At 38.7% G+C, this 25,680-nt stretch overlaps 2 protein-coding genes across 8 annotated transcripts in view; one reads left to right on the plus strand and one right to left on the minus strand.

Annotated features, from left to right (window-relative positions):
* The window catches only part of COL4A6 (collagen type IV alpha 6 chain), a 301,144-nt gene extending 288,910 nt beyond the window's left edge, over nt 1-12,234 (minus strand). For 3 of the 4 annotated variants that reach the window (XM_053201527.1, XM_053201529.1, XM_053201526.1), the window contains exons 1-2: nt 12,146-12,234; nt 9,632-9,683 (exon numbers count right to left, since the gene is read on the minus strand). In XM_053201527.1, the coding sequence (XP_053057502.1) occupies nt 9,632-9,683; nt 12,146-12,219 (126 nt within the window). In that variant the 5' untranslated portion in view covers nt 12,220-12,234. Of the gene's footprint in view, nt 1-9,631; nt 9,684-9,877; nt 10,152-12,145 lie in introns of those variants that run through there. The other variant, XM_053201528.1, reaches the window with a different exon arrangement.
* COL4A5 (collagen type IV alpha 5 chain) overlaps nt 11,570-25,680 on the plus strand; it is a 244,877-nt gene continuing 230,766 nt past the window's right edge. For 3 of the 4 annotated variants that reach the window (XM_027054965.2, XM_053201532.1, XM_053201530.1), the window contains exon 1: nt 11,570-12,035. In XM_027054965.2, coding sequence (XP_026910766.1) covers nt 11,955-12,035 — 81 coding nt within the window. In that variant the 5' untranslated portion in view covers nt 11,570-11,954. The remainder of the gene's footprint in view (nt 12,036-25,680) is intronic. The other variant, XM_053201533.1, reaches the window with a different exon arrangement.

Raw genomic sequence — 25,680 nt, forward strand, 5'->3', positions numbered from 1 at the left:
GGGTTTTAACCCAAATGCTGCCATTCGCTGGATGTGTGATCTTGGATAAATCAGTTAATCCCTCTGGGCTGAAAATATTTGCCCTGTATATTTCACGGGGTCACTGTGAGCAGCTGATAAAATAATATTGAGAAAATACTTTGTAAACTTAAAGCACTAGAAATTATATGTCACTTTTAATGTGGTAGAAGAGGGAAAAAGAGATAAGGGGGACAACTGAGAAACAGAGCCAATCTTCCAGACATACAGTCTGTGGAGGAGAGAGTCTACTTTGACATCTCCCTTTTTCTCACCTTGTCATGTATCAGTTGTCAAAATTGGGGAATCCTTTTTTAGTTTTCCCTCAAGAATAAAAGAAATCGAGAATGCCTACAGGGGGGACAGAAGGGGAATTCAGCACATATGTTATGAATGGTAACCTCACATATGTTATTTCTTCTAACCACACAGCACTCTCGAGAGGAAGATGTCATTATGCAACTTTTACTGATGACAAAACTGAGTCTCAGGAAGGTAAGTTGAGTTGCCCTAAGTCCCACAGCTAGGAACTGTTAGAGGGCAGAGGCAGAATTCAAACACAAGTCTGATTCCAGAGTCTTTTCTCTTCAATGTTACACTATTGAAAAAGATTGCTATTTTGCCATCAAAGCAATTGTTATTAGAGTTAACACTAGTAACTGTTAAGGTAGACAAGGAAAAGGCAGTTGTTGCAGGCCATTAGGAATAAATCTGCTTACTCGTTTGAAAGTCACTTGTTGATCACCCACTATATGGTTGGCGGTATCCTGGACATTGTATATGCAAGGCTGAACAGGGCAACACAGACAAGTAAGCACAGGACTTTCACGACTACATGGCAGGGGCTACAAGGAGGCCCAAAGAACCTTGGAATCTGGGGGGAAGGAAGAACACTTTCTTTCTGAAGAGGTCTGGGATGGTTTCATAGAAAAAATAACATTTTATCTGAGTATTAAAGATTGAGTAGGAGTTCCCTAGGTAGAGGAGAAAGTGTAAATAATGGAGCAAGACATTCCAAGTAAGGAGGACAACATATGTAAAAGCAAAGAGATAGGAAAGAACCTAAGGTAGTTTGGAAATAGAGAGTTCAGTCTGAATGAAGTGTAATGTACACTATGAGCTAGAGAAGGAGGGTTGGCAAGAAAAAAACCACACAGACATGAGGCTAGAATGGTAGTTGGGGCCAGATAATGAAGGCCCTTAAATGTGCTAATCTAGGGAGTATGTATTTTAATACTGCAAGAAACGAGAAACCAACAAAGGTTTGAAATGAGGAGATAACGTAATTGTATTTGCTGTTAGTAAAATAACTCTGGTGGCAGTGCAGAGATTAGAATGAAGTCAGGAGGTAGAAAAACTAGTTAAGAGGCTATTGATACATGATGATGAGATTTGTAACCAATAGAATATGAATGGAATAGCTAGATTCTACAGATTTTTGGTAAAACTAATGGAGCTTGGTGAGAAGGATGGAGATAATGGGAGTTAGTGGCTGATTCTATAGTTTCTTGCTTGAAACTGGGTAAATAGTGATATTTCACAAAGATAGAAAAGAGAGAGAACAGCAGGTTGGAGTGTCATGGAAAGTATTGGAAAACAGTTTCATTTTTGGATACATTGTGCTGGGGCAATAGAAAATAATAATAGCTGGCATTGGTTGAGTGCTGTAGGCACTGTTTTAAGTGTTTTGTATGTATCAACGAATTGATATCCAAGTACAAGGGCTTACTAGGTAATTGGAAATATAGGTTTGGAACTCAAAAGACATGTCTAAGTTGGAAATATAAATTGATAGTCATCAATGTATAGGAGGCATAGTTAAAACTGTTGACGCAAGAAGAAGGCAAAGGATAAAATGCTGAGGAAAAAAAGCACCATTTTAGGACCAGAGAGTAATGAAGATTATAAGCTCTATGACAGCAAAGATCAGATCAAACTTGTTCATCACTGTGTCATCCGAGCCTGACATACTATTTAGAATATAGTGCTTGCTCAGTAAAAAAATTTTGAATGAATCAAATAAAAATATCTGAGAAGTACAAGGATAAATAATGAGACATAGTGTCTTGAAAGTTAAAAAAGTAAAGGTAGTTTCAGAATGATTGGAAAATGCCCAACACTACAGTAGAGAGATCAGACTTGTGGTTGCCAGAGGCAGAGGATGGGGGGAAGGAGAATTGGAAGAAGGTGTTCAAAAGGTACAAACTTCAGTTTTAAGGTAAATAAGTACTAGGGATGTAATGTACACACGATGACTACAGCTAACGTTGCTGTATGGTATATAGGAAAGATGTTAAGAGAGTAATTCCTGAGAGTTTTCATCACAAGGAGAAAAACTTTTTCCCCTTTTTTCTTTTTATTGTATCTATATGGGAAGATGTATGTTTGCTAAACCTATTGTGATAATCTTTTCACAATACATATAAATCAAACCATCATGCTGTATGACTTAAATTTATACAGTGATGTATGCCAGTTATTTCTCAATAAAACTGGAGGAAAACCCAATAGATAAGTCAGATAGAATGGGGACTGAAAAGAATCCACTGGGCTCGGTAGTTAGGCAGCTATTAGTAACTTGAAAGACAGCAATTTTGGTGGAATAGCCTCAGTCTAGACTGTAATAGGCTTAGAGGTAAATGGTTGTGGAAGAACAGTAGACAATAACCAGAAGTTTGGTGGTAATATGACTGAGAAGGTTAGAGTGATGGAGAAAAATAAAGCTATGTTTTTAATTATTTTTTTTATAATGGAGGAGACATTATAGTAGAACAGAAAAGAAATCCTAGGAGAGGGAATAATTAAAGATGGTAAGAGAGTGGATAATTGCTCTTAGCTAATTTTCCCATCACTGTTTTCCTTTGAGCATGTTTATCAGGTCTTTTATGTACATTTAGTCAGATTTTAAAACAAGTTAGAGCCCTATGATCTACCTCACTGGGACATATAGTCAGCTTAAAAGGACTTGATAGTTTAATATAACATGGCACTTTCCTAATAAGTTCTTTCTATATGTGTATGTTCTGTCATCCATACAGAATAGGACAAGTCTATACTCCAAGCATGGTGGTGAAATTATGGAACTATTCACATAATTGGGGCAAGTAAAAACTAATACATATTGACAATTGATATTGATCTATTTGTTTCATTCTTTAAAAATTTTTATTCAATTTATGAAACTAAAAAAAAAACAGTTCACCCATTTCTCCCATCCCCTACTCCCTGCCTCTTGCAATCACCAATCTGTTCTCTATATCTATGAGCTTGGTTTTTCTTTTTTTAGATTTCACATATAAGATTGATTATATGATATTTGTCTCTCTCTGTGTGACTTATTTCACTTAGCATAATGTCCTTGAGGTCCATCCATGTTTTGGCAAATGGCAAAATTTCATTCTTTTTTGGGTTAATAATATTCTACTGTGTGTGGGTGTGTAGCAAATTCTTTATCCATTCATCTATCAATGAATAATTAAGTTGTTTGCATGTCTTGGCTATTGTAAATAATGCTGCAGTGAATATGGGGGTGTGTATATCTCTTCAAATTGTTTTTTGTTTGTTTGTTTGTTTTCTTTGAATAAATACCCAGAAGTAGAATTGTTGGATCACATGGTAGCTCTATTTTTAATTTTTTGAGGAACTTCCATACTGTTTTCCACAGTGGTCCCACCAATTTACATTCCTACTAACAGTGCATAAGGTTTTCTTTTCTCCACACCTTCACCAACACCTGTTATCACTGTCTTTTTGATGCTAGCTCTTCCAACATGTGTGAAGTGATATCTCACTGTGGTTTTGATATGCATTTCTCTGAAGATTAATGATATTGAACACATTTTAATGTACTTGTTGGCTATCTGTATGTCTTTTTTGGAAAAATGTCTATTTAGATCCTCTGCTCATTTTTCATAGGTCTGCTTTTTTTCTTGCTATTGAGTTGTATGAATTCTTTGTATATTTTAGATATTAGCCTGTTACAAGATATATAATTTGTAATTATTTTCTCCCTTCCAGTAGATTGCCTCTTCATTTTGTTGATGGCTTCTTTTTCTATGCAGAAGTTTTTTGTTTGATGTAGTGCCACTTATTTATTTTTGGTATCCAATTCAATCATCTCTAAGACCTATGTAAAAGAGCTTATTGCCTATGTTTTCTTCTAGGAGTTTAATGGTTTGGGGTCCTATATTTAAGTGTTTAATGCATGTTGAATTAATTTTTGTTTATGGTCTAAGATAGTGATCCAGTTTCATTGTTTTGCATGTGGCTGTCCAATTTTTCCAACACTATTTATTGAAGAGACTGTCCTTTCCCCATTGTATATTCTTGGCTCCTTTGTCACAAATTAATTGACCATATATACATGAGTTTATTTCTGGGCTTTCTGTTTTCTTCCATTGTTCTATGTGTTTTTATGCCAATACCATACTGTTTTAATTACTATAGCTCCGTAATATAGTTTGAAATCAGGGAGTGTGATGCCTCCAGCTTTCTTATTCTTTCTCAAGATTGCTTTGACTATTTGAGATCTTTCATGGTTCCATACAAATTTTAGAATTGTTTGCTCTATTTCTGTGAAAGATACCACAAGAATTTTGATAGGGATTGCACTGAATCTGTGTGTGTTGCTTGAGTAGTATGCACATTTAAACAATATTAATTTTTGTTTATCCATGAACACAGAATATGTTTTCATTTATTTGTGTCTCCTTCAATTTCTTTCATTAATGTCTTACACTTTTCACTGTACAGGTGTTTCACCTTCTTGGTAAACTCATTCGCTGGTATTTTATTATTTTTCATACACTTGTGCATGGCATTGTTTTCTTATTTTCTCTTTCTGATAGTTCTTTAATAGTGTAAAGAAATACAACAGATTTTTTAGTGTATTAATTTTGTATCCTGCAATTTTACTGAATTTATTAGTTCTAACATTTTCTTTGATGGAATCTTTAGGGGTTTCTATAACAATATCATGTCATCTACAAAAAGTGACAATTTCTTCCTCTCCAGTTTGGATGCTTTTATTTCTTTTTTGCTTAATTGCTCTGGCTAGGACTTACAATATGATGTTGAATTATTTCATTCTTATATTAAGGAAGTAACTAGGGAAACAGCATATTTTGCTCCTGTGATCTGGCTGGATCATAAGATTCTAGTATATAAGGGCATATTTACTGGGGACTCCATGATATGCCTAAAATCTAACAGATTATTTGTATTCGTAGTCAATACAAATGCCCTCATGCCTGAACAAGCCTTAGAAAGTGACAATTTGTTTATTCTAAAATCCAATTGCATAACCAGGGTTTCTTTTTGTAATGTCATAGATTATTTTGGCAGTCTAGTGAAGCCTATGGACTCCTTTTCAGAATAATATTTTTAAATGTATTTGGGGTGCCTGGGTGGCTCAGTCAGTTAAGCGTCCGACTTCAGCTCAGGTCATGATCTCACTCACGGTTTGTGGGTTCAAGTCCTGCATGGGGCTCTGTGCTGGCAGCTCAGTGTCTGGAGCCTGCTTCAGATTCTGTGTCTCCCTCTCTCCCTGTCCCTCCTCAACTCATGCTCTGTCTCTCTCGCTCTCAAAAATGAATAAACATTAAAAAAATTTAAATATATTCAATAAAGCACATGGGATTACAGTGGAAACCAATTATATTGAAATACAATCATCAATAAATATAATAAAACAAATTTGTGATATGTAATTATATATCTGTTTCTTTAGTAACACATTAAATACTAATATCTAATTCCCTTCCTCTCCTGTCTTGAAATGTTTGTTTTTGATCTGTCAATAATGTAGCCACATTATCAGTTATGTGTTATCCATTCATGTAGTCATTTGAAGATTCCCTTGATGATGTACTCATACATATGTATCAGTATCCCCAGTCATCCCAAGAGATATATTCTAGGTGTACACACACATATACATGTTATATATTGTGATTATTCATAACTATTTGATATAGGTTATTTGCTAGCAAGTATAGCAAAAGACTACTTTAAATTTTCATGCTGAGAAAATGAAAAGACCAACCATCATCCACAGATTGGGAGAAAATATTTGCAAATTATATGTATGGCAAAGGACATGTATCCAGAATATACAAAGAACTCTTACGACTTAATAATAAGAAGACAACCCAATTTTAAAATGGAAAAATATTTAAATAAACATAAATATAAATTTTTCATATGACCCAGCAAATCTATTCCTACATATCTACTCAAGAAGAGTAAATTGTATGTCCACACAAAGATTTGCATGTTAATATTCATAACAGCATTATTCATAATAGCCAAAAACTGGAAAGAGCCCAATGTCTATTAACTGGTGAATGTATAAGCAAAATGGGGTATATCCATAATGGAATACCAATATTAAGTGCCAATATCAATAGAGTAAAACACTGATGCACGCTACAACATGAATGAGCTTCAAAAACACTATGCTAAGTGAAAGATGCCAAACAAAAGATCACATATTATATGATTCTGTTATATGAAAAGACCCAGAAAAGAAAAATATATAGAGATAAAAAAGTAGATTCATGCTTGCTTGGGGTTAGGGGTGGGAATGGGGATATGACTGGATATGAAGGATCTTACAAAGTGATGAAAATGTTCTAAAACTGGATATGGTGATAGTTGCACAACTTGGCAAATTTACTAAAAATCATTGAATTGTATACATAAAATGGGTGAATTTATGGTTACAACTTTAAGGAAAGAAGTTTGTATTTCAATCACACCTTGATTTGAATGTGGCTAAAGGCATTTTGCCTATGCTCTTTGCAGAAGGGAATAGCCAGACGTATATTTTCTCCCCTTTGCATCTTCTCCACCCAAATGATTCTCATTAGGCTTTGACTTCAAATATACTTGCTTGTATTAGAGCTACCCATGAAAGCAGATTTAGGGTAAAGTGGGACAAAAAAATAAGGACCCTGACTACTTTGGGCGCATATTTTAACTGCTGGTCATGTTGGCCTATTATGGCGAGACGTGAATCTTTGTAGTCTTTTCTTTAAAACGATGCAGGTACATGCAGATAATAATTTATCATTAGGTATCTTATCTTTTAAGGAATGTAATGACCACCATTGTCTGAGAAAGTGAAATCCTAGAAAGTTAGAGACTATGTTTAAATAAATCTTTGTGTGCTGTGCCTCAGGAACTTAATAACCAAAACTGATTATGGATATTCTGAAATCCTAGGCTCTATCTCATTCAGATAAATTGTGCCAATATTTCACCTCAATGAAGATCATCATTCTTTTAAAAGAAGTTTACAGAAACTCATTCTTTAATCCCAGGTTTTAACATTTAGCTTTCCATCCCTTTAAATAGCACTGCTTTATAAACAAAGAGAGCTCAAAAGCACCTAAAAGACCGTATCTCAAATGCTCACCAATATTATGTTATTGGCAACTTAACTCTCACAGTGAACAAATTTTCTTATAGAGAACCACAACTTAGTTCCTTGTCAGCCTAGTTGTAAGTTATTTTTCATTAATGTTAGTCAAACAAGGTACAGAGAATGCAAAGATCTAAGACCACTTGAAAGGTGAAAAATCACAAACCCAGAGGATAAACTGGACTTGAGAGGAGGAGATGAGACCATCCAATATAGATGAGAATCCGGTAAAAAGAGTAAAAACAAATAAGAAACTTGTCTTCAGAAAAGTCACCTTTTGAGAACTTATCTTGTGACTCTCCTCTTCTTCTTTGCCATTTTCCACAAAATGAAAACAAAATAGCTTTACACTGCCAAAGATATTATGCAGGAGTAAATAGCAGTGAAGGAAGCAGCTCTGGACATAAGCAAGGTTAAAAAAAATATTGTCAGTGTATCTCAAGGTTTATTTTAGTCTTACCAGGGTCACTCACACTGACAGAAGGTGACACTGTTAAACAGTGACACAGAATCTAAAATCCACACACCAAAGCAGTGCTTGATTTTGGAGACATGCTTAAATACTTCTAAGAATTAAGGCATAATCCTTCAGTGACTTTTAAGGAGATCAAGTGATGAGATGCAGTGTTTGGGAAGTCTCCAGCTATCTAGAATGATTTGTTAATGCCTTTTCTCCCAAAGTACACTGAATACAATCAGCTAGAGTCTGAAAATAAAGGTTTTGCTGGAGGGTATGCTGCCCAAGCATAACATTTTTACAAGTGGCAAGATTCCCAAATTGTTAACTAATCAAAACGTGGCATTTTCAATAAATGTAGTATTGAGTCTCAAGGTAACACATAAGTAAACTTGTGTACTGGAGGAATCAGATGGAGAAGTAGGCAGAACCCTAGATCAATACTTCTGTTTACAAAGTTTAGAATTTACTTACATAGGAGCTGATGTTCTGAGTTGGGGGGCGGGGGGGGTCACAAGATGTTAAAAGTCAAGTATTCTGGCATCATTCTCTTTTCATAAGAGAAATCATTTCACTTCACTCTAATATTTTCTTAAAGATATATGCCAGGACAAAGTAATCCTTTTTCCTCCCATAAACTATTAGCCAATTTTATTGGGTTGCATTAAGTATGGCTCTATAAATAGTATTTAAAAACATTTTAAGTATTAAAAATACAGCCAATCATTTTAAATTGTCAAAACCTACAAAATAAATATTTGGAATATATATTAATCTGTCATCTACATAGTGCGTAACTTTGGCTATTAACAGTTTATTAAGTAGAGCAGTGATATAGTAGTTAATAGTTGGAACAACTTCATATTTGAACTTAACAGCTAACTTTATTTCTGCCAGCATAAACAGCTACTGACACTGGAAAACAGCAGCATCTCTGACTATTTGGGTCATTCCACCTTTGGTAAATTATCCTAGTAATTACATTTGAGGTCTCTCCACTTTCTGGGATCCGTTAAACTTTTCTTGACCAGATGTCTACAGAAATTCCTCTGCCTGCAGTTCCTAGCTGATTTGATGGATGATATCTAAACAGCCTATAAAATGTTAACTTTTAGATTTTTTTTTCTATTCTAAACACTAACTTTTAACTTTTTGATGACACAGAAAACCAGTGGAAGGAAACATCAGACAGAAATTGAACACCATTAGTGGTATTAGTTCAGTTCAGGTAGTTAAAGAATCCAGATGTTGTCATCTGGTACTGTCAAAGGACTCACAAGCAAATACTTAAGCTTAACTTCCATAATTTTCAGGACACTTTCAATTCCCACTCCTTGTGCTCTCCTCCCACTCTCAAACCTGTGTGCCAATTCATGTTCTTGTAGAGCAGGGAAAATTACATTTCTTCCTCCTTGGAGATAGATGCAGAGAAAGGCATCAGATGTCACTCCTCTTAAGTCGTCTGGGAACAGGCTGGGAAATGTGTGCCTCTTGTGTCTTCTACTTTTATTTTCTCAACCCGCTACGAAGTTTTGGGACAGAAAGATGCCTGAGTCCCAAAGGCATACGTGTGACACTGCGCTATTCCTCTCTAAGAACCTCATTAACGAAAGGAGAGTGATGTGAACTCTGCTTCGCAGTGCAACCTTCTGTAACCCCCTAACACAAACACAAGTGGAATGGAGAGGGGGTCAAGGGAGGAAGAGGGAAAGGGGTCAGGAGAAGAGACTCACCGCTCCGGCCAGTTCCTCGGTCAGGCACAACGTAACCAGGAGCAGCCACAACCTGAAACAGGAGGAACGGTGAGTAACATGGGCTCTCTAGGCTCCGGGGTCCTATGTCTGTCCATAGCCCCCGACCCTTTCTTGCTGCCTGCCCCCACTTTCTCTGCAATGACGTAAGTACAACTACAGTCCTGGCCCGGCAAAGTAGCTCAAAGTGGAAAAGAGGGAGGGGAGCTCGGGGCAGCAACAGCTCACCCAGGGTGCATGCTTGCGGCTCCTCCGGAGCTGGGTCCCGGGAGACTGCTAAGCGGCTCCACAGCCCAGGCTCATCAGGGCTCCGCTGATGCTCGGCGGCTGCTTCCTTATTCGGTAGGACGGGCTTGGGGGGAGAACTGACTCACTTCGGAAGAAACTAAATTCAGCTTCTAGATAAGACGTGCCCCAAAGGGAAACAGTCAGCGGTGCCCGCTACAACTTGCCGCACTCAAAAGATAGTTCCATACACCAGGAGAGGAAGGAATGGAGGGGAGAGGGGCGGGGCTGTCTGTTGTCAATCATCCCCCCCTACCTTGGGCAGCCGGGTGTCTTTCTCACTTTCAGGCACCTCTGCACATAACATTCCCACGCATCTGCATAGTTTTCATGCACAGGCCCATAGAGACCTATAAGACTAAGATCTAAGCAGCTATGCAGCATACATTTCCATAAACCACTGTTAACAATTACACATAAATAGATTTAGGGCACAGGACTGACTTCTACAAATGGGCCCCAAACTGCACTTGCACACTTGGCCCAAATGCATACAACACTCATTCTAATTGATTGTATATACTAAGCTCTAATTGATTGTATACTAAGCTCTTGGGGCTGGCGGTGGTGGTGGTTTCTGGAGTTGGAAATCTAGCCAAAATGGAGTAGAACCTAAGGATGAGAGGGCCCCCATGAATAGGTCCAAAGCCTTGAAAGACTCCCAAGTGACAGATTCTAGGGTCTGAGATAACAGAAATGTTCTGAAGAATTCTTGGGCAAATCTCCGAAAGATCTTCCCAGGAGTCCACACAAAGTATTTTCTGGGCCTGTTGGTACTTTAACCAATCTGTAGATCAGGATTACGAAAGTAATGTTCAAGTCTACTTTATTTGGGAAACATCAGTGCAAATGCCATTAACTCTATATAAACGTTTCCAATTGGTGTTTGTGTTACTTTTAAAGGCAACTGCAAGAAAGTTATTTAATTCCCTGTACTAAATCCTTCTGAAACACAACCGCAATGAGAATCAATACCTTTTACGTTGGTTCAATATAAAAGGTAAAAATTATGGCATTTAGCGATGCAGTTAAATAAAAATATATGACTATATTACAATAACATCCAACCATATGATAATTACTAATATCTCCTGAATGCGCCTCAATCTTAGATGTATATAACACGCATAAAGTCTTCACATACATGTATGTTCATTTTCTTAATTCTTCGGTTATAAGAATATATTTAATAATATAAATATACTTATATAGTTCTAATATTTTCACATATTCTGTTGTATGTAGAAACTGTCTTGCGAGCAGGTGTAAGGCAAAGAGCACCAGCAGCCCTGGGAGCGGCGACCAAAATTTCTTTTTAGCCATTAACAATAAAAGACACACTTCCTCCAAGATCCATCCGCGAAAAAAAATAGTCCCAGCTAAGGTCTACTTGTAATTGGCTTTGGGGATCTCACGAATGAGAGTGGGACTGAGCAGGGAAGAGTAATGCCAACGGAAGGTGCAAGTGAACAAATAGAAAAGCTTCCCGGTTGGACTTACGGTGCTCGGTCAACTGGCCTGAAAGTTTCCCTCCCCCAAATAACTGAGCGTCACTCCCTCGCAGGTTGCTGGTGCAGGCTAAAGCCGGGGCGGAGTGATCCTCAAATTCCCCAGGGCTGGTGGGGAGGGGGCGGTGCGGGAGGAGAGAGGGAGGAAAGTAGAGCTGTGGGACCTGCGTGAAGAAAAAGTTTGCAAGTCCGGACAGAAGGGAAAAGTGCTCCCGAGAGATCGGCTTTGGGGAGGGGAGGGGGGAGGGAAGAAAAGCTTCTCCTTTTTTTCCCCCCAATTTAAAAATTTATTTATTATTATTATTATTTATTATTATTATTTTTTTTTTTACCCCCGCTCAACTCTTAAAAAGCTTTCGTCTCACCTAAGCCCACGGGCCCAATTGGGACACCCTCGCTGTCCGTCTCCGACTCCAGCTCTCTCCCCATAAACCCTCAAGATTATGTCAGTTGGTCCGAGCTAGCCAGGGATCTCGTGCGGGTGCTGAAGGAGCTGCGGGAGCCGGAGAAGAATGCAACTGCGTGGAATCAGCCTGGCTGCCGGCTTGTTCTTACTGGCCCTCAGTCTTTGGGGGCAGCCTGCAGAGGCTGCGGTAAGTCCTTCGATCTACCTCCCCCCCTCCATGCACCCCCTACCCTCTCCCCCCCCCCCCCCCCCCGGTCACCTCACTCTCCCGCAGAAGTTACTTTTTTGTCCCTTTACCTTCCTTTCTCCTCGGCCTTGGCTAGGGAATTCCAGTCTGCCCTTACTTGCTTAGGAAAACAAAAAGCAAACATTATTTACAACGTTGGTAACTCCAGCCTTCTTCAGCCCAGGGGGAGAGGTTTACGTTTAAAAATGGGGCTACTTGCTTTCCAGCATCTAGCCGCTCGGGGGTCGGAGCGGGGCCGGGGTTGGGGGACGCCGGTGAACAGATCGCCAGGCTCTGGAGGGTATTTGAAACTTTTCCTGCTCACCCTGCGCCCTCGGGGGTTTCCCTGCCTGCCGGCTAACCTTTACACTAGTTGTGCCCAACCCACACACTCTTTAAACTTGGGCTGTAGTATTAATATTTAGGCTTTTCCGAATCCAGCTGCCATCAAAGTGCTGAGCGCGCCCAGGAAGTGCTTCCCTTTTGCCCCTTCCTTAAGCAGCACGAATCTGCCTTCTCTGGCCGGGAAAGCCTCTGTAGAGACCTAGTTCCCCTTTTGACATTCTTATCGCAAAAGCTCAGGTAACACACCAGAGAAGAAGGAGATCCAGACGGATGGCCTTAGGCTTCAGGTCTTTTTTGCGTCTTTTTTTTTTTTTTTTTTTTAATTTTAAGTTTTGGGTTTCTGTTTGTTGTTTACTTAAAAAAAAAAAAAAAAAAAAAAACTAAGGCACCTAAACAAATGGAGAATTTGCCCATCACCTGTTTAAAGGAAAGGAATTCTCTTTTCCCCCCGGGAATAAGTGTTCTGGTTTAAAGCACAGTGAAGGAGGATGCTCATGTGAAATGACAGAGCGAAAAGTTCCACTTAGTTTTTAGGAATGGAGAATTAAAACCCCAGTATATCTCCTGGAAGGATCTCTGGGTAGTCCCACCCACTCTCTTTCTGGGGAAGAGGCAGATGTGAAGGAATGAATGGCTTTGTTAAAGAAGTGTTCTCCAGCCTGAAGCCATCATCCTTCATTTCACTTAACCTCTAAAGAATTAAGTATGTGAAAGATTATTTAAAAGTTATATTTGAGTGATCATTAATGTGAGAGAATGGCTTAGGCCTTCACGTGGTTGAGTGACTTGGCACTTTTTTATATATGCAGCTGCTATGTTAGGGCTTATCTGGGTCCACTTTTAAGTTAGCTGTCTGGTTTCTCTATACACTCAGCATACCTTACATTACATTGTCCTTCTTTTATCCTCCAGAAAATGTGTACTCAGGGTATGAAAACTAACTTTCATATTACTCTAAGCACAGCATAATTATGATAGCAAATCTGCTGAAAAACCATGAATATCAAGTATTTGTAACTACGTTTGTAATTTTGCCTCCAAAACAATTAGATGACTTAAAATTGCTTTTTGGATGCAGAGCATCTCAATGGGGTAAAGTTTTGCCACTCGATAGTGCTTATAGACCTTTAGATGAAACTACAATTGTGTTGTTGAAAATAGTTACCTTTAAAAACATCATGGTGCTTACTGCTTATGGCATTTGGCCAGGGGCAAAGATTTTGTGGATGTTTGATTAAATATTTCAAATTTTTTATGTGACATTGCTATTAGTAAATGTGTACCAGATACCAGTTGTGCAGGTATGTATAACAATACTATACATCAATTTGTATTAAATCAATTTATATTAAAAGTGAGATCTCTTTTTATGGTTGACAAAACTTGGGAGCAAGCTTGTTTTCTTGGACTCTTTATGGTTGAGTGTTCATGAAGTAGTTACAGAAGATACCATGCAGTTTTTTCCTTTTTCTTTCTATGTAATTTTAAAAGATCATTTTTGTATCCCATTTCTCTGTCATTAGGACACTGTGCCTGTAATAAAGCCAGGGGTTTGGTTTTTCTGCTTCACACATCAATATCCTAGTTAGATGAAATGTTTTAATCTCAAAGATCTGAATTGTATCTTCTCTCCATATTAGTGCAGGGATATTGGTGACCTTCTCCAGAATAAACTGGATGGTACTGGGGCTGACTGATTATTGGCTGCAGTAGTCTAGTCTTGGGACTTTTATATCAGGAAGACCATTGATAACTTAAATTGCTTTCATTTTTCATAGTTAAGTGATTTATCCCTGAAGTCATGCCAAATTGTGATATCACAAGTATGTGGAAGATTTTTTTTAAGTAGAGTGTTTATTAGGTGGAATAGAGTAACTTTTATGTTACTTACCTAGTAGTAAGAGAAAAAGGCAGGTTTAGATTGCAATGGTCATTTGCAGTGGTGAAAATAACATTTTTATGCAAAGGTAATTATACCTGTATTTATTCACTGTCAGTAGGATACACACTTAGATTTATGGATAGTGAGTTTTTTGTGCAGTAGATGGATAGGTTTCTCTAATTTAAACGGACCATCTCTCTTGTGACCAGTGGCAACAACTCATTAAGGGTGGTATTATGGTTTGTGACCAGGAACAGTTTTTCCTGTGAAGTATGCTATGAATTAACGGCTCCATAGGAAGAATTTATTGACACTGTTACCGTAGCTTACATTTTTGAGTGTTTACTATGTGCCAAGCACTGTGCTAATATGGTAATGTACATTATCATATTTAATCTTCACAACAGACCTATGAGGTGTATATCATTGTTATCTCCACTTTACAGATCAAGAATCTATGGATCATAGAGGTTAAGTATCTTGCAAAAAATCACAGAGGTATTAAGTTGGGGAGCTGGAAATGTGAATTGAGACACCTTGACTCCAAATCCTTTACCCTCAATCACTGTACTATACTGCCTCTTTTGTATGTGGTCTGTAAAGATTTATTTGCTCTTCAGAGTGTTTGGATCTCTGCTACTTTTTTTCTTTTTTTTTTGTTGGTGGAGACACAAGAGTTGAAAGGGAAATGATAATGGGGATTATATCTCTTCCTGCTGATGTTGGGAGAAGTAGCATGGCATAACGGAAAGAGCTTTGGAGGTAGAGTAAAAGATCATAATAGAGATCAGTTTGATCTCCATATGTAGGTCTACATATAGAGAGATAATTTAAAAGCAATATAGAAGCAATTGCTTGCTGCAGGTTGTATGATTTTATACAATCACATTTTTATCTTAACTAACTTTTCAAAGTTAGATTTCTAAAACAACTATAATTTGTGGTGGATGATTATTTTGAGGAAAGATTTGCTTTATCCTTCTTTTAATTAGTTTCCATAATTTTAAGTATACTGAACTTTTCAGGAGCATGTCTATTGTGATAAAACAGGGTATGTGTATATGGTGGCACTCTACTTAATATGCCCAATTCACATATGTTGTTTTTACCAATTTACTTACCTATCATATCCAATTGTATTTACTCAACTATCTATACAACTTTAGTCTTGTGTATATATTTATGTATGTACCTGTCCTTTGTGTAAGAGTGTGTACATTTTTTTCTGTGTTTTTATTTGGCTTTTGATGTTTGTATATATGACACATAAGACTCTTTACTTGAGTTAACCTTTTTTTTTTTATTTAATATATGAAATTTATTGTCAAATTGGTTTCCATACAACACCCAGTGCTCATCCCAAACGGTGCCCTCCTCAATACCCATCACCCACCCTCTACTCCCTCCCACCCCCCATCAACCCTCAGTTTGTTCTCAATTTTTAACAGTCTCTTATGCTTTGGCTCTCTCCCACTCTAACCTCTTTTTTTTTTCTTTTCCTTCCCCTCCCCCATGGGTTCCTGTTAAGTTTCTCAGGATCCACATAAGAGTGAAACCATATGGTATCTGTCTTTCTCTGTATGGCTTATTTCACTTAGCATCACACTCTCCCGTTCCATCCACATTGCTACAAAAGGCCATATTTCATTTTTTCTCATTGCCACGTAGTATTCCATTGTGTATATAAACCACAATTTCTTTATCCATTCATCAGTTGATGGACATTTAGGCTCTTTCCATAATTTGGCTATTGTTGAGAGTGCTGCTATGAACATTGGGGTACAAGTGCCCTATGCATCAGTACTCCTGTATCCCTTAGATAAATTCCTAGCAGTGCTATTGCTGGGTCATAGGGTAGGTCTATTTTTAATTTTGTGAGAAACCTCCACACTGCTTTCCAGAGCGGCTGCACCAATTTGCATTCCCACCAACAGTGCAAGAGGGTTCCCGTTTCTCCACATCCTCGCCAGCATCTATAGGCTCCTGATTTGTTCATTTTGGCCACTCTGACTGGCGTGAGGTGATACCTGAGTGTGGTTTTGATTTGTATTTCCCTGATAAGGAGCGACGCTGAACATCTTTTCATGTGCCTGTTGGCCATCCGGATGTCTTCTTTAGAGAAGTGTCTATTCATGTTTTCTGCCCGTTTCTTCACTGGGTTATTTGTTTTTCGGGTGTGGAGTTTGGTGAGCTCTTTATAGATTTTGGATACTAGCCCTTTGTCTGATATGTCATTTGCAAATATCTTTTCCCATTCCGTTGGTTGCCTTTTAGTTTTGTTGGTTGTTTCCTTTGCTGTGCAGAAGCTTTTTATCTTCATAAGGTCCCAGTAATTCACTTTTGCTTTTAATTCCCTTGCCTTTGGGGATGTGTCGAGTAAGAGATTGCTACAGCTGAGGTCAGAGAGGTCTTTTCCTGCTTTCTCCTCTAAGGTTTTGATGGTTTCCTGTCTCACATTCAGGTCCTTTATCCATTTTGAGCTTATTTTTGTGAATGGTGTGAGAAAGTGGTCTAGTTTCAACCTTCTGCATGTTGCTGTCCAGTTCTCCCAGCACCATTTGTTAAAGAGGCTGTCTTTTTTCCACTGGATGTTCTTTCCTGCTTTGTCAAAGATGAGTTGGCCATACGTTTGTGGGTCTAGTTCTGGGGTTTCTATTCTATTCCATTGGTCTCTGTGTCTGTTTTTGTGCCAATACCATGCTGTCTTGATGATGACAGCTTTGTAGTAGAGGCTAAAGTCTGGGATTGTGATGCCTCCTGCTTTGGTCTTCTTCTTCAAAATTCCTTTGGCTATTTGGGGCCTTTTGTGGTTCCATATGAATTTTAGGATTGCTTGTTCTAGTTTCGAGAAGAATGCTGGTACAATTTTGATTGGGATTGCATTGAATGTGTAGATAGCTTTGGGTAGTATTGACATTTTGACAATATTTATTTTTCCAATCCATGAGCAGGGAATGTCTTTCCATTTCTTTAAATCTTCTTCAATTACCTTCATAAGCTTTCTATAGTTTTCAGCATACAGATCCTTTACATCTTTGGTTAGATTTATTCCTAGGTATTTTATGCTTCTTGGTGCAATTGTGAATGGGATCCGTTTCTTTATTTGTCTTCCTGTTGCTTCATTGTTAGTGTATAAGAATGCAACTGATTTCTGTACATTGATTTTGTATCCTGCAACTTTGCTGAATTCATGTATCAGTTCTAGCAGACTTTTGGTGGAGTCTATCGGATTTTCCATGTATAATATCATGTCACCTGCAAAAAGCGAAAGCTTGACTTCATCTTTGCCCATTTGGATGCCTTTGATTTCCTTTTGTTGTCTGATTGCTGATGCTAGAACTTCCAGCACTATGTTAAACAACAGCGGTGAGAGTGGGCATCCCTGTCGTGTTCCTGATCTCAGGGAAAAAGCTCTCAGTTTTTCCCCGTTGAGGATGATGTTAGCTGTGGGCTTTTCATAAATGGCTTTTATGATCTTTAAGTATGTTCCTTCTATCCCGACTTTCTCAAGGGTTTTTATTAAGAAAGGGTGCTGGATTTTGTCAAAGGCCTTTTCTGCATCGATTGACAGGATCATATGGTTCTTATCTTTTTTTTGTTGTTAATGTGATGTATCACGCTGATTGATTTGCGAATGTTGAACCAGCCCTGCATCCCAGGAATGAATCCCACTTGATCATGGTGAATCATTTCTTTTTATATGCCATTGAATTCGATTTGCTAGTATTTTATTGAGAATTTTTGCATCCATATTCATCAGGGATATTGGCCTGTAGTTCTCTTTTTTTACTGGGTCTCTGTCTGGTTTAGGAACCAAAGTAATACTGGCTTCCTAGAATGAGTCTGGAAGTTTTCCTTCCCTTTCTATTTCTTGGAATAGCTTGAGAAGGATAGGTATTATCTCTGCTTTAAACGTCTGGTAGAACTCCCCTGGGAAGCCATCTGGTCCTGGACTCTTATTTGTTGGGAGATTTTTGATAACCGATTCAATTTCTTCGCTGGTTATGGGTCTGTTCAAGCTTTCTATTTCCTCCTGATTGAGTTTTGGAAGAGTGTGGGTGTTTAGGAATTTTTCCATTGCTTCCAGGTTGTCCAATTTGTTGGCATATAATTTTTCATAGTATTCCCTGATAATTGTTTGTATCTCTGAGGGATTGGTTGTAATCATTCCATTTTCAGTCATGATTTTATCTATTTGGGTCATCTCCCTTTTCTTTTTGAGAAGCCTGGCTAGAGGTTTGTCAATTTTGTTTATTTTTTCAAAAAACCAACTCTTGGTTTCGTTGATCTGCTCTACAGTTCTTTTAGATTCTATATTGTTTATTTCTGCTCTGATCTTTATTATTTCTCTTCTTCTGCTGGGTTTAGGCTGCCTTTGCTGTTCTGCTTCTATTTCCTTTAGGTGTGCTGTTAGATTTTGCATTTGGGATTTTTCTTGTTTCTTGAGATAGGCCTGGATTGCAATGTATTTTCCTCTCAGGACTGCCTTTGCTGCGTCCCAAAGCGTTTGGATTGTTGTATTTTCATTTTCGTTTGTTTCCATATATTTTTTAATTTCTTCTCTAATTGCCTGGTTGACCCACTCATTCTTCAATAGGGTGTTCTTTAACCTCCATGCTTTTGGAGGTTTTCCAGACTTTTTCCTGTGGTTGATTTCAAGCTTCATAGCATTGTCGTCTGAAAGTATGCATGGTATAATTTCAATTCTTGTATACTTATGAAGGGCTGTTTTGTGACCCAGTATATGATCTATCTTGGAGAATGTTCCATGTGCACTCGAGAAGAAAGTATATTCTGTTGCTTTGGGATGCAGAGTTCTAAATAGATCTGTCAAGTCCATCTGATCCAATGTGTCATTCAGGGCCCTTGTTTCTTTATTGACCGTGTGTCTAGATGATCTATCCATTTCTGTAAGTGGGGTGTTAAAGTCCCCTGCAATGACCACATTCTTATCAATAAGGTTGCTTATGTTTATGAGTAATTGTTTTATATGTTTGGGGGCTCCTGTATTCGGCTCATAGACATTTATAATTGTTAGCTCTTCCTGATGGATAGACCCTGAAACTATTATATAATGTCCTCCTTCATCTCTTGTTACAGCCTTTAATTTAAAGTCTAGTTTGTCTGATATAAGTATAGCTACTCCAGCTTTCTTTTGGCTTCCAGTAGCATGATAAATAGTTCTCCATCCCCTCACTCTCAATCTAAAGGTGTCCTCAGGTCTAAAATGAGTCTCTTGTAGACAGCAAAGAGATGGGTCTTGTTTTTTTATCCATTCTGAGACCCTATGTCTTTTGGTTGGCACATTTAATCCATTTACATTCAGTGTTCTTATAGAAAGATACGGGTTTAGAGTCACTGTGATGTCTGTATGTTTTATGCTTGTGTGATGTCTCTGGTACCTTGTCTCACAGGATCCCCCTTACGATCTCTTGTAGGGCTGGTTTAGTGGTGACAAATTCCTTCAGTTTTTGTTTGTTTGGGAAGACCTTTATCTCTCCTTCTATTCTAAATGACAGACTTGCTGGATAAAGGATTCTCGGCTGCATATTTTTTCTGTCTAGCACACTGAAGATATCGTGCCAATTCTTTCTGGCCTGCCAAGTTTCAAAAGAGAGATCAGTCAGGAGTCTTATAGGTCTTCCTTCATATGTGAGGGCACGTTTGCCCCTTGCTGCTTTCAGAATTTTCTCTTTATCCTTGTATTTTGCCAGTTTCACTATGATATGTCCTGCAGAAGATCGATTCAAGTTACGTCTGAAGGGAGTTCTCTGTGCCTCTTGGATTTCAATGCCTTTTTCCTTCCCCAGTTCAGGGAAGTTCTCAGCTATGATTTCTTCAAGTACCCCTTCAGCACCTTTCCCTCTCTCTTCCTCCTCTGGGATACCAATTATGCGTATATTATTTCTTTTTAGTGTATCACTTAGTTCTCTAATTTTCCCCTCATACTCCTGGATTTTTTTATCTCTCTTTTTCTCAGCTTCCTCTTTTTCCATAACTTTATCTTCTAGTTCACCTATTCTCTCCTCTGCCTCTTCAATCTGAGCCGTGGTGGTTTCCATTTTGTTTTGCATTTCATTTAAAGCGCTTTTCAGCTCCTCGTGACTGTTCCTTAGTCCCTTGATTTCTGTAGCAAGAGATTCTCTGCTGTCCTCTATACTGTTTTCAAGCCCAGCGATTATTTTTATGACTATTATTCTAAATTCACTTTCTGTTATATTATTTAAATCCTTTTTGATCAGCTCATTAGCTGTTGTTATTTCCTGGGGATTCTTCTGAGGGGAATTCTTCTGCTTGGTCATTTTGGATAGTCCCTGGAGTGGTGAGGACCTGCAGGGCACTTCCCCTGTGCTGTGGTGTATAACTGGAGTTGGTGGGCGGGGCCGCAGTCCCACCTGATGTCTGCCCCCAGCCCATCACTGGGGCCACAGTCAGACTGGTGTGTGCCTTCTCTTCCCCTCTCCTAGGGGCGGGATTCACTGTGGGGTGGCGTGGCCCGTCTGGGCTACTTGCACACTGCCAGGCTTGTGATGCTGGGGATCTGGCGTATTAGCTGAGGTGGGTAGGCAAGGTGCACGGGGGCAGGAGGGGCAGGCTTAGCTCGCTTCTCCTTAGGTGATCCACTTCAGGAGGGGCCCTGTGGCAGCTGGAGGGAGTCAGATCCGCAGCCGGAGGTTTGGCTCCGCAGAAGCACAGAGGTGGGTGTTTGCGCGGAGCGAGCAAGTTCCCTGGCAGGAACTGGTTCTCTTTGGGATTTTCGCTGGGGGATGTGCGGGGGAGATGACTCTGGCGAGCGCCTTTGTTCCCCACCAAACTGAGCTCTGTCGTCCGGGGGCTCAGCATCTCTCCCTCCCTTTGTCCTCCAGCCTTCCCGCTTTCCATGCAGAGCTGTTAACTTATGACCTCCCAGAGGCTAAGTGAGCTTGCTGTCGGAACACACTCTGTTGGTACCCTCCGCTTTTGCCAGCCAGACTCGGGGGCTCTGCTTGGCCGGGGAGCCGCCCCTCCGCCCCGGCTCCCTCCCGCCACTCCGTGGAGCGCGCACCGCCTCGCTGCCCTTCCTACCCTCCTCCTTGGGCCTCTGGTCTGCTCTTGGCTCCGGGACTCTGTTCTGCTAATCCCCTGGCGGTTTTCTGGGTTATTTAGGCAGGTGTAGGTGGAATCTAAGTGATCAGCAGGACGCGCGGTGAGCCCAGTGTCCTCCTACGCCGCCATCTTCCCTCATCTCGAGTTAACGTTTTTTTTAACTTTTTGATGTTATTGATACAGTATTTATTTATTTATTTAATATAATTTATTGTCAAATTGGCTTCCATACAAAACCCAGTACTCATCTCAACAAGTGCCCTCCTCAGTGCCCTTCACGCACTTTCCCCTCTCCCTCACCCCCCATCAACCCCTCAGTTTGTTCTCTGTATTTAAGAGTCTCTTATGGTTTGCCTCCCTTCCTCTCTGTAACCTTTTTTTCCCCTTCCCTTCCCCCATGGTCTTCTTTTAAGTTTCTCAAGATCCAACCTTGATAACTTGATTCATGTTATGTCTGCCAGGTTTATATGCCATAACGTCACTATTTTGTCTTTTTCATAATTACAAAGTAAGCAGATCTCGTGAGACTGTTTGGGGCGATACTATGAAACAATGTAAATATAGTGTTTCTCATCATACTTGCCTGCTAATTTTAGCATCTATTGAGGATTCTAGCCTGAATAATTATTACTCTGACATTTGCCAAATGGTGATTTTCAGGTTTTAACATTTTCTGCATTTAATAATTGAATTCTAATGTAACAGAACTTTATGTTCTCTGCTATTTATTTATTATCTATTTATTCAGTTATTTAAGGTAGTATGGAATTATGGATATTTGTTTTATTCTATGAGTTATAATGAATTTTGCTATTTTTTGGGCTGAAGTTACCCCATTTTTGGCTAACAGGAGCCTCTTCTAGTTGGTTCCTGTGTCCTTTCAGTGTGTCCCTATCGTTTTTTGAGCATTGCCTTACATTCTGGTACCACAAGATGTTCCAGCCTCATTTTTCTACTTTCTCTGCCCCAGCCTTGGAATCAGCTGTTTCTCCAGGGAGCTTTGATTCTTTTATTGGATAATGGTATTTAGAGATCAGTGCCTGGGTGCTTGGTGTGCTCATTGCTATTGAGGTGTCATTGCATCTATGTCTTCTCAACAGACAAAACATAGATACATACCCACGTCTATATCTTATTTTTTTACAACCTATCTTTGTATATATATGATTAAACAACATGAATTTGTACTTACATCACTGATTCCAGTCCAAGACCACAGAATAAAAACACATCTTTGATGTTTTCGAATCTCACTGCTTTCTGGTATCTTTCTTCAGACATGTTTCGTGGGCTTTGGAGAGGTCTTATACAGTCTTTAAAAGCTTGGCCTCTGGAGTCAAATTCCTTTATTGGCAAAAGGGTGTGAGTGGTACCTATGTCACAGATTGTTTTGAGGATAAAATGAGAAGAGTTATGTAAAGTATTTAGAATAACTTGGCAAATAATGAATAAATTAAAGATTTCATTATTGTGATTACAAACTATTGACTTGCCACTTCTTATTGCGTTAACTCTCAAATTTTCTGCCTGATTTTCAGGGTCTAACATTATCTTTCCCCCCATCCAACCTTATTTTTCATTACATTTTATAATATATGTTCTCCATTGTAGCCTAGGTCAGCTTTTCTATAATCTTGATTACTACATACATATTTTGCCTCTCCATTTTGATTAGAGTCCTATCGATCTAAATCTTCACTCAGTTTCAGTGTGATGTTTATATTCATCCAGCAGATATTTATTCAGCAACTTACAAGTATTTAAGAATTGTATTTATGTTGTCTTATTTCCACACTCTTGGATATGTACTGTTCACAAAATCAGTTTGTGCTAGATACTGTGGATAAAACTAAATAAGATAGACAAGTTTCTGGCCTTCATGGAGTTTACATGCTAGTGAGAATAAATAGTCTTTCTCTTAAACTTTCCCTTACTATTATATACCAATGACTGATTTTACACTTCTTTGAACACGCAGTATTTATGCTCTTCCTGTCTAGTGTCCAAATATATTTGGTCTTACAAGTATTTTGGTTCATGGAATTTTATCTGTTTTCCCTATTAAATCATAAGCAAGAACTGTATATCTGTTCATTTGTTCAACCAATTTCCATGTTGGTTCTGTCTGATAGCAAAAGTAATACATGTTCAGTATGGGAAACTTGAAAAATACAGAAAATTATAAACAAAATAAAAACATGTCCACAATTCTACCAATACCATAGAAATAACCTCTATTGTTGTTTTGATGATTTTCCTTCTTATGTATCTAATCTTTTCTTTAAAGAGTATATTGGTTAAAATTTTTAAAAGCTGGAATTACTTTATATATAGTTTTATAACTTAATGCTTTTTCACTTATCAAGCATTTCCCCATGTTATTAAAATTCTTCCTTTAAAGATACTAGTTTTAAATGGCTGTATACAATTTATATTTATAAACACCACAATTAATTTACCTATTCACTTTTATAGAATATATATATATATTTAAGTTTATTTATTTATTTATTTTGAGAGAGAGAGAGTGCAAGCAGGGGAGGGGCAGAAGGAAAGGGAGAGAGAGAATCCCAAGCAGGCTCCCTGCCCTCCGGTGCAGAGCCCAACATACAGCTTTATCCCATGAACTGTGCGATCATGACCTGAGCCAAAATCAAGAGTCTGATGCTTAACTGACTGAGCCACCCATGTACCTCTATATAATACTTTCTAAATGCTTATGTATTTATTTTGAGAGGGGGGGAGAGTGGCTGCGTATGCACGCATGAGGGAGAGGGGCTGAGATAAAGAATCCTAAGCAGCCTAGTGCTATCAGCACAGAGCCGGACTCTTTGGGTATGATCTCAACAACATGAGATCATGATCTGAGCCAAAATCAAGAGTCGGAAGCTTAACCGACTGAGCCACCCAGGCACCCCAGAATATTTTTTTAAAGATTTTTAAAAAGTAATCTTGCCATTTGGAACTATGTGGATGGAACTAGAGGGTATTATGCTAAGCAAAATTAGTCAGAGAAAGACAAATATCATATGACTTCACTCATATGAGGAATTTAAGATACAAAACAGATGAACATAAGGGAAGGGAAGCAAAAATAATATAAAAACAGGGAGGAGGACAAAACATAAGAGACTCTTAAATACAGAGAACAAACAGGGTTGCTGGAGGGGTTTTGGGGGGGGATAAGCTAAATGGGTAAGGGGCATTAAGGAATCTACTCCTGAAATCATTGTTGCACTATATGCTAACTAACCTGTAAATTAAAAGAAAAAAAAATCTCTACGCCCAATGTGGGGCTCAAACTCACAACCCTGAAGATCAAGAACCGCATGTTCTACTGACTGAGCCAGACAGGTATCCGTATAGAATATATCTTTAAATTTCAAGTTTGTAAAGCCATTGTAAGAAAAACTGCCGTGAACAATTCTTATTCCATATTTTGTATTATTTTTTTAGTACTTCCTCCTTTATGGGGAATTAGTGGGTTAGAGGCCATAAGTATTTTCAGAGTCTTTGGTATATATAGTAGACTCTGACATTTAGAAAAATGACATTAACAGATAAATTATGATAGCTAACTTTTTTTTAGTAGTTCCTGTGTTATACCCTATTAGATAGGTAATACTCTTTCCATTTTTATGTACAAGGAATCTGGGGCCCACAAAGTAGTTAAATAACTTGTCTAAGGTCATGCAGTTGGTAAGTGATTGGGCCAAGATTTGAACTGGAATGGTCTGGTTCTAGAGCCTGCTCATGAGATTTTCCTCAGTTCCTATTTAATACATTATAGATAATACAGAAAAGTAAAGTCATGCTGAAAAGTTTAATAATTCCCACTGCCCTGCCCATAGTCCTGTCCTGCGGTTGGTCACTTAACTTGATTTTAAAGATACACTCACCACTGGCCCATCCTTTGATAACTCTTTACTATAATTGCCTAGGCCATCCATCTTCAAGGGCCTAAATTTTAATTTTGTGAACCATACATTCCTGTTCATCTCTCCCCTGGACAGAAGGTGGAGGCTGCCCTCCATGAATAACTCCCCTACTGACTTCTTCCTAGCCATAGCAAGGGTATAACATACCTCAAACCCATTGATATCCCTCCTTCCCTAGGAGAATTTTGGAATGCGACTGAAGTGGGAACCCCTTCTGCTCTCCTTCCCCACCCTCTTCACCAGCCCTGACCCGTAGCTGCCTATGATGTGTGCACTTAAATGGCCATGTCTTTGTCTAGTTCTGTCCCTTGCTTTCATCTCTCCCTTAGTGTTACTCCAGGACCTTCCCCCCCAT

The sequence above is a fragment of the Acinonyx jubatus genome, chromosome X (genome assembly GCF_027475565.1).
Source record: "Acinonyx jubatus isolate Ajub_Pintada_27869175 chromosome X, VMU_Ajub_asm_v1.0, whole genome shotgun sequence".
NCBI lineage: Eukaryota > Metazoa > Chordata > Mammalia > Carnivora > Felidae > Acinonyx > Acinonyx jubatus.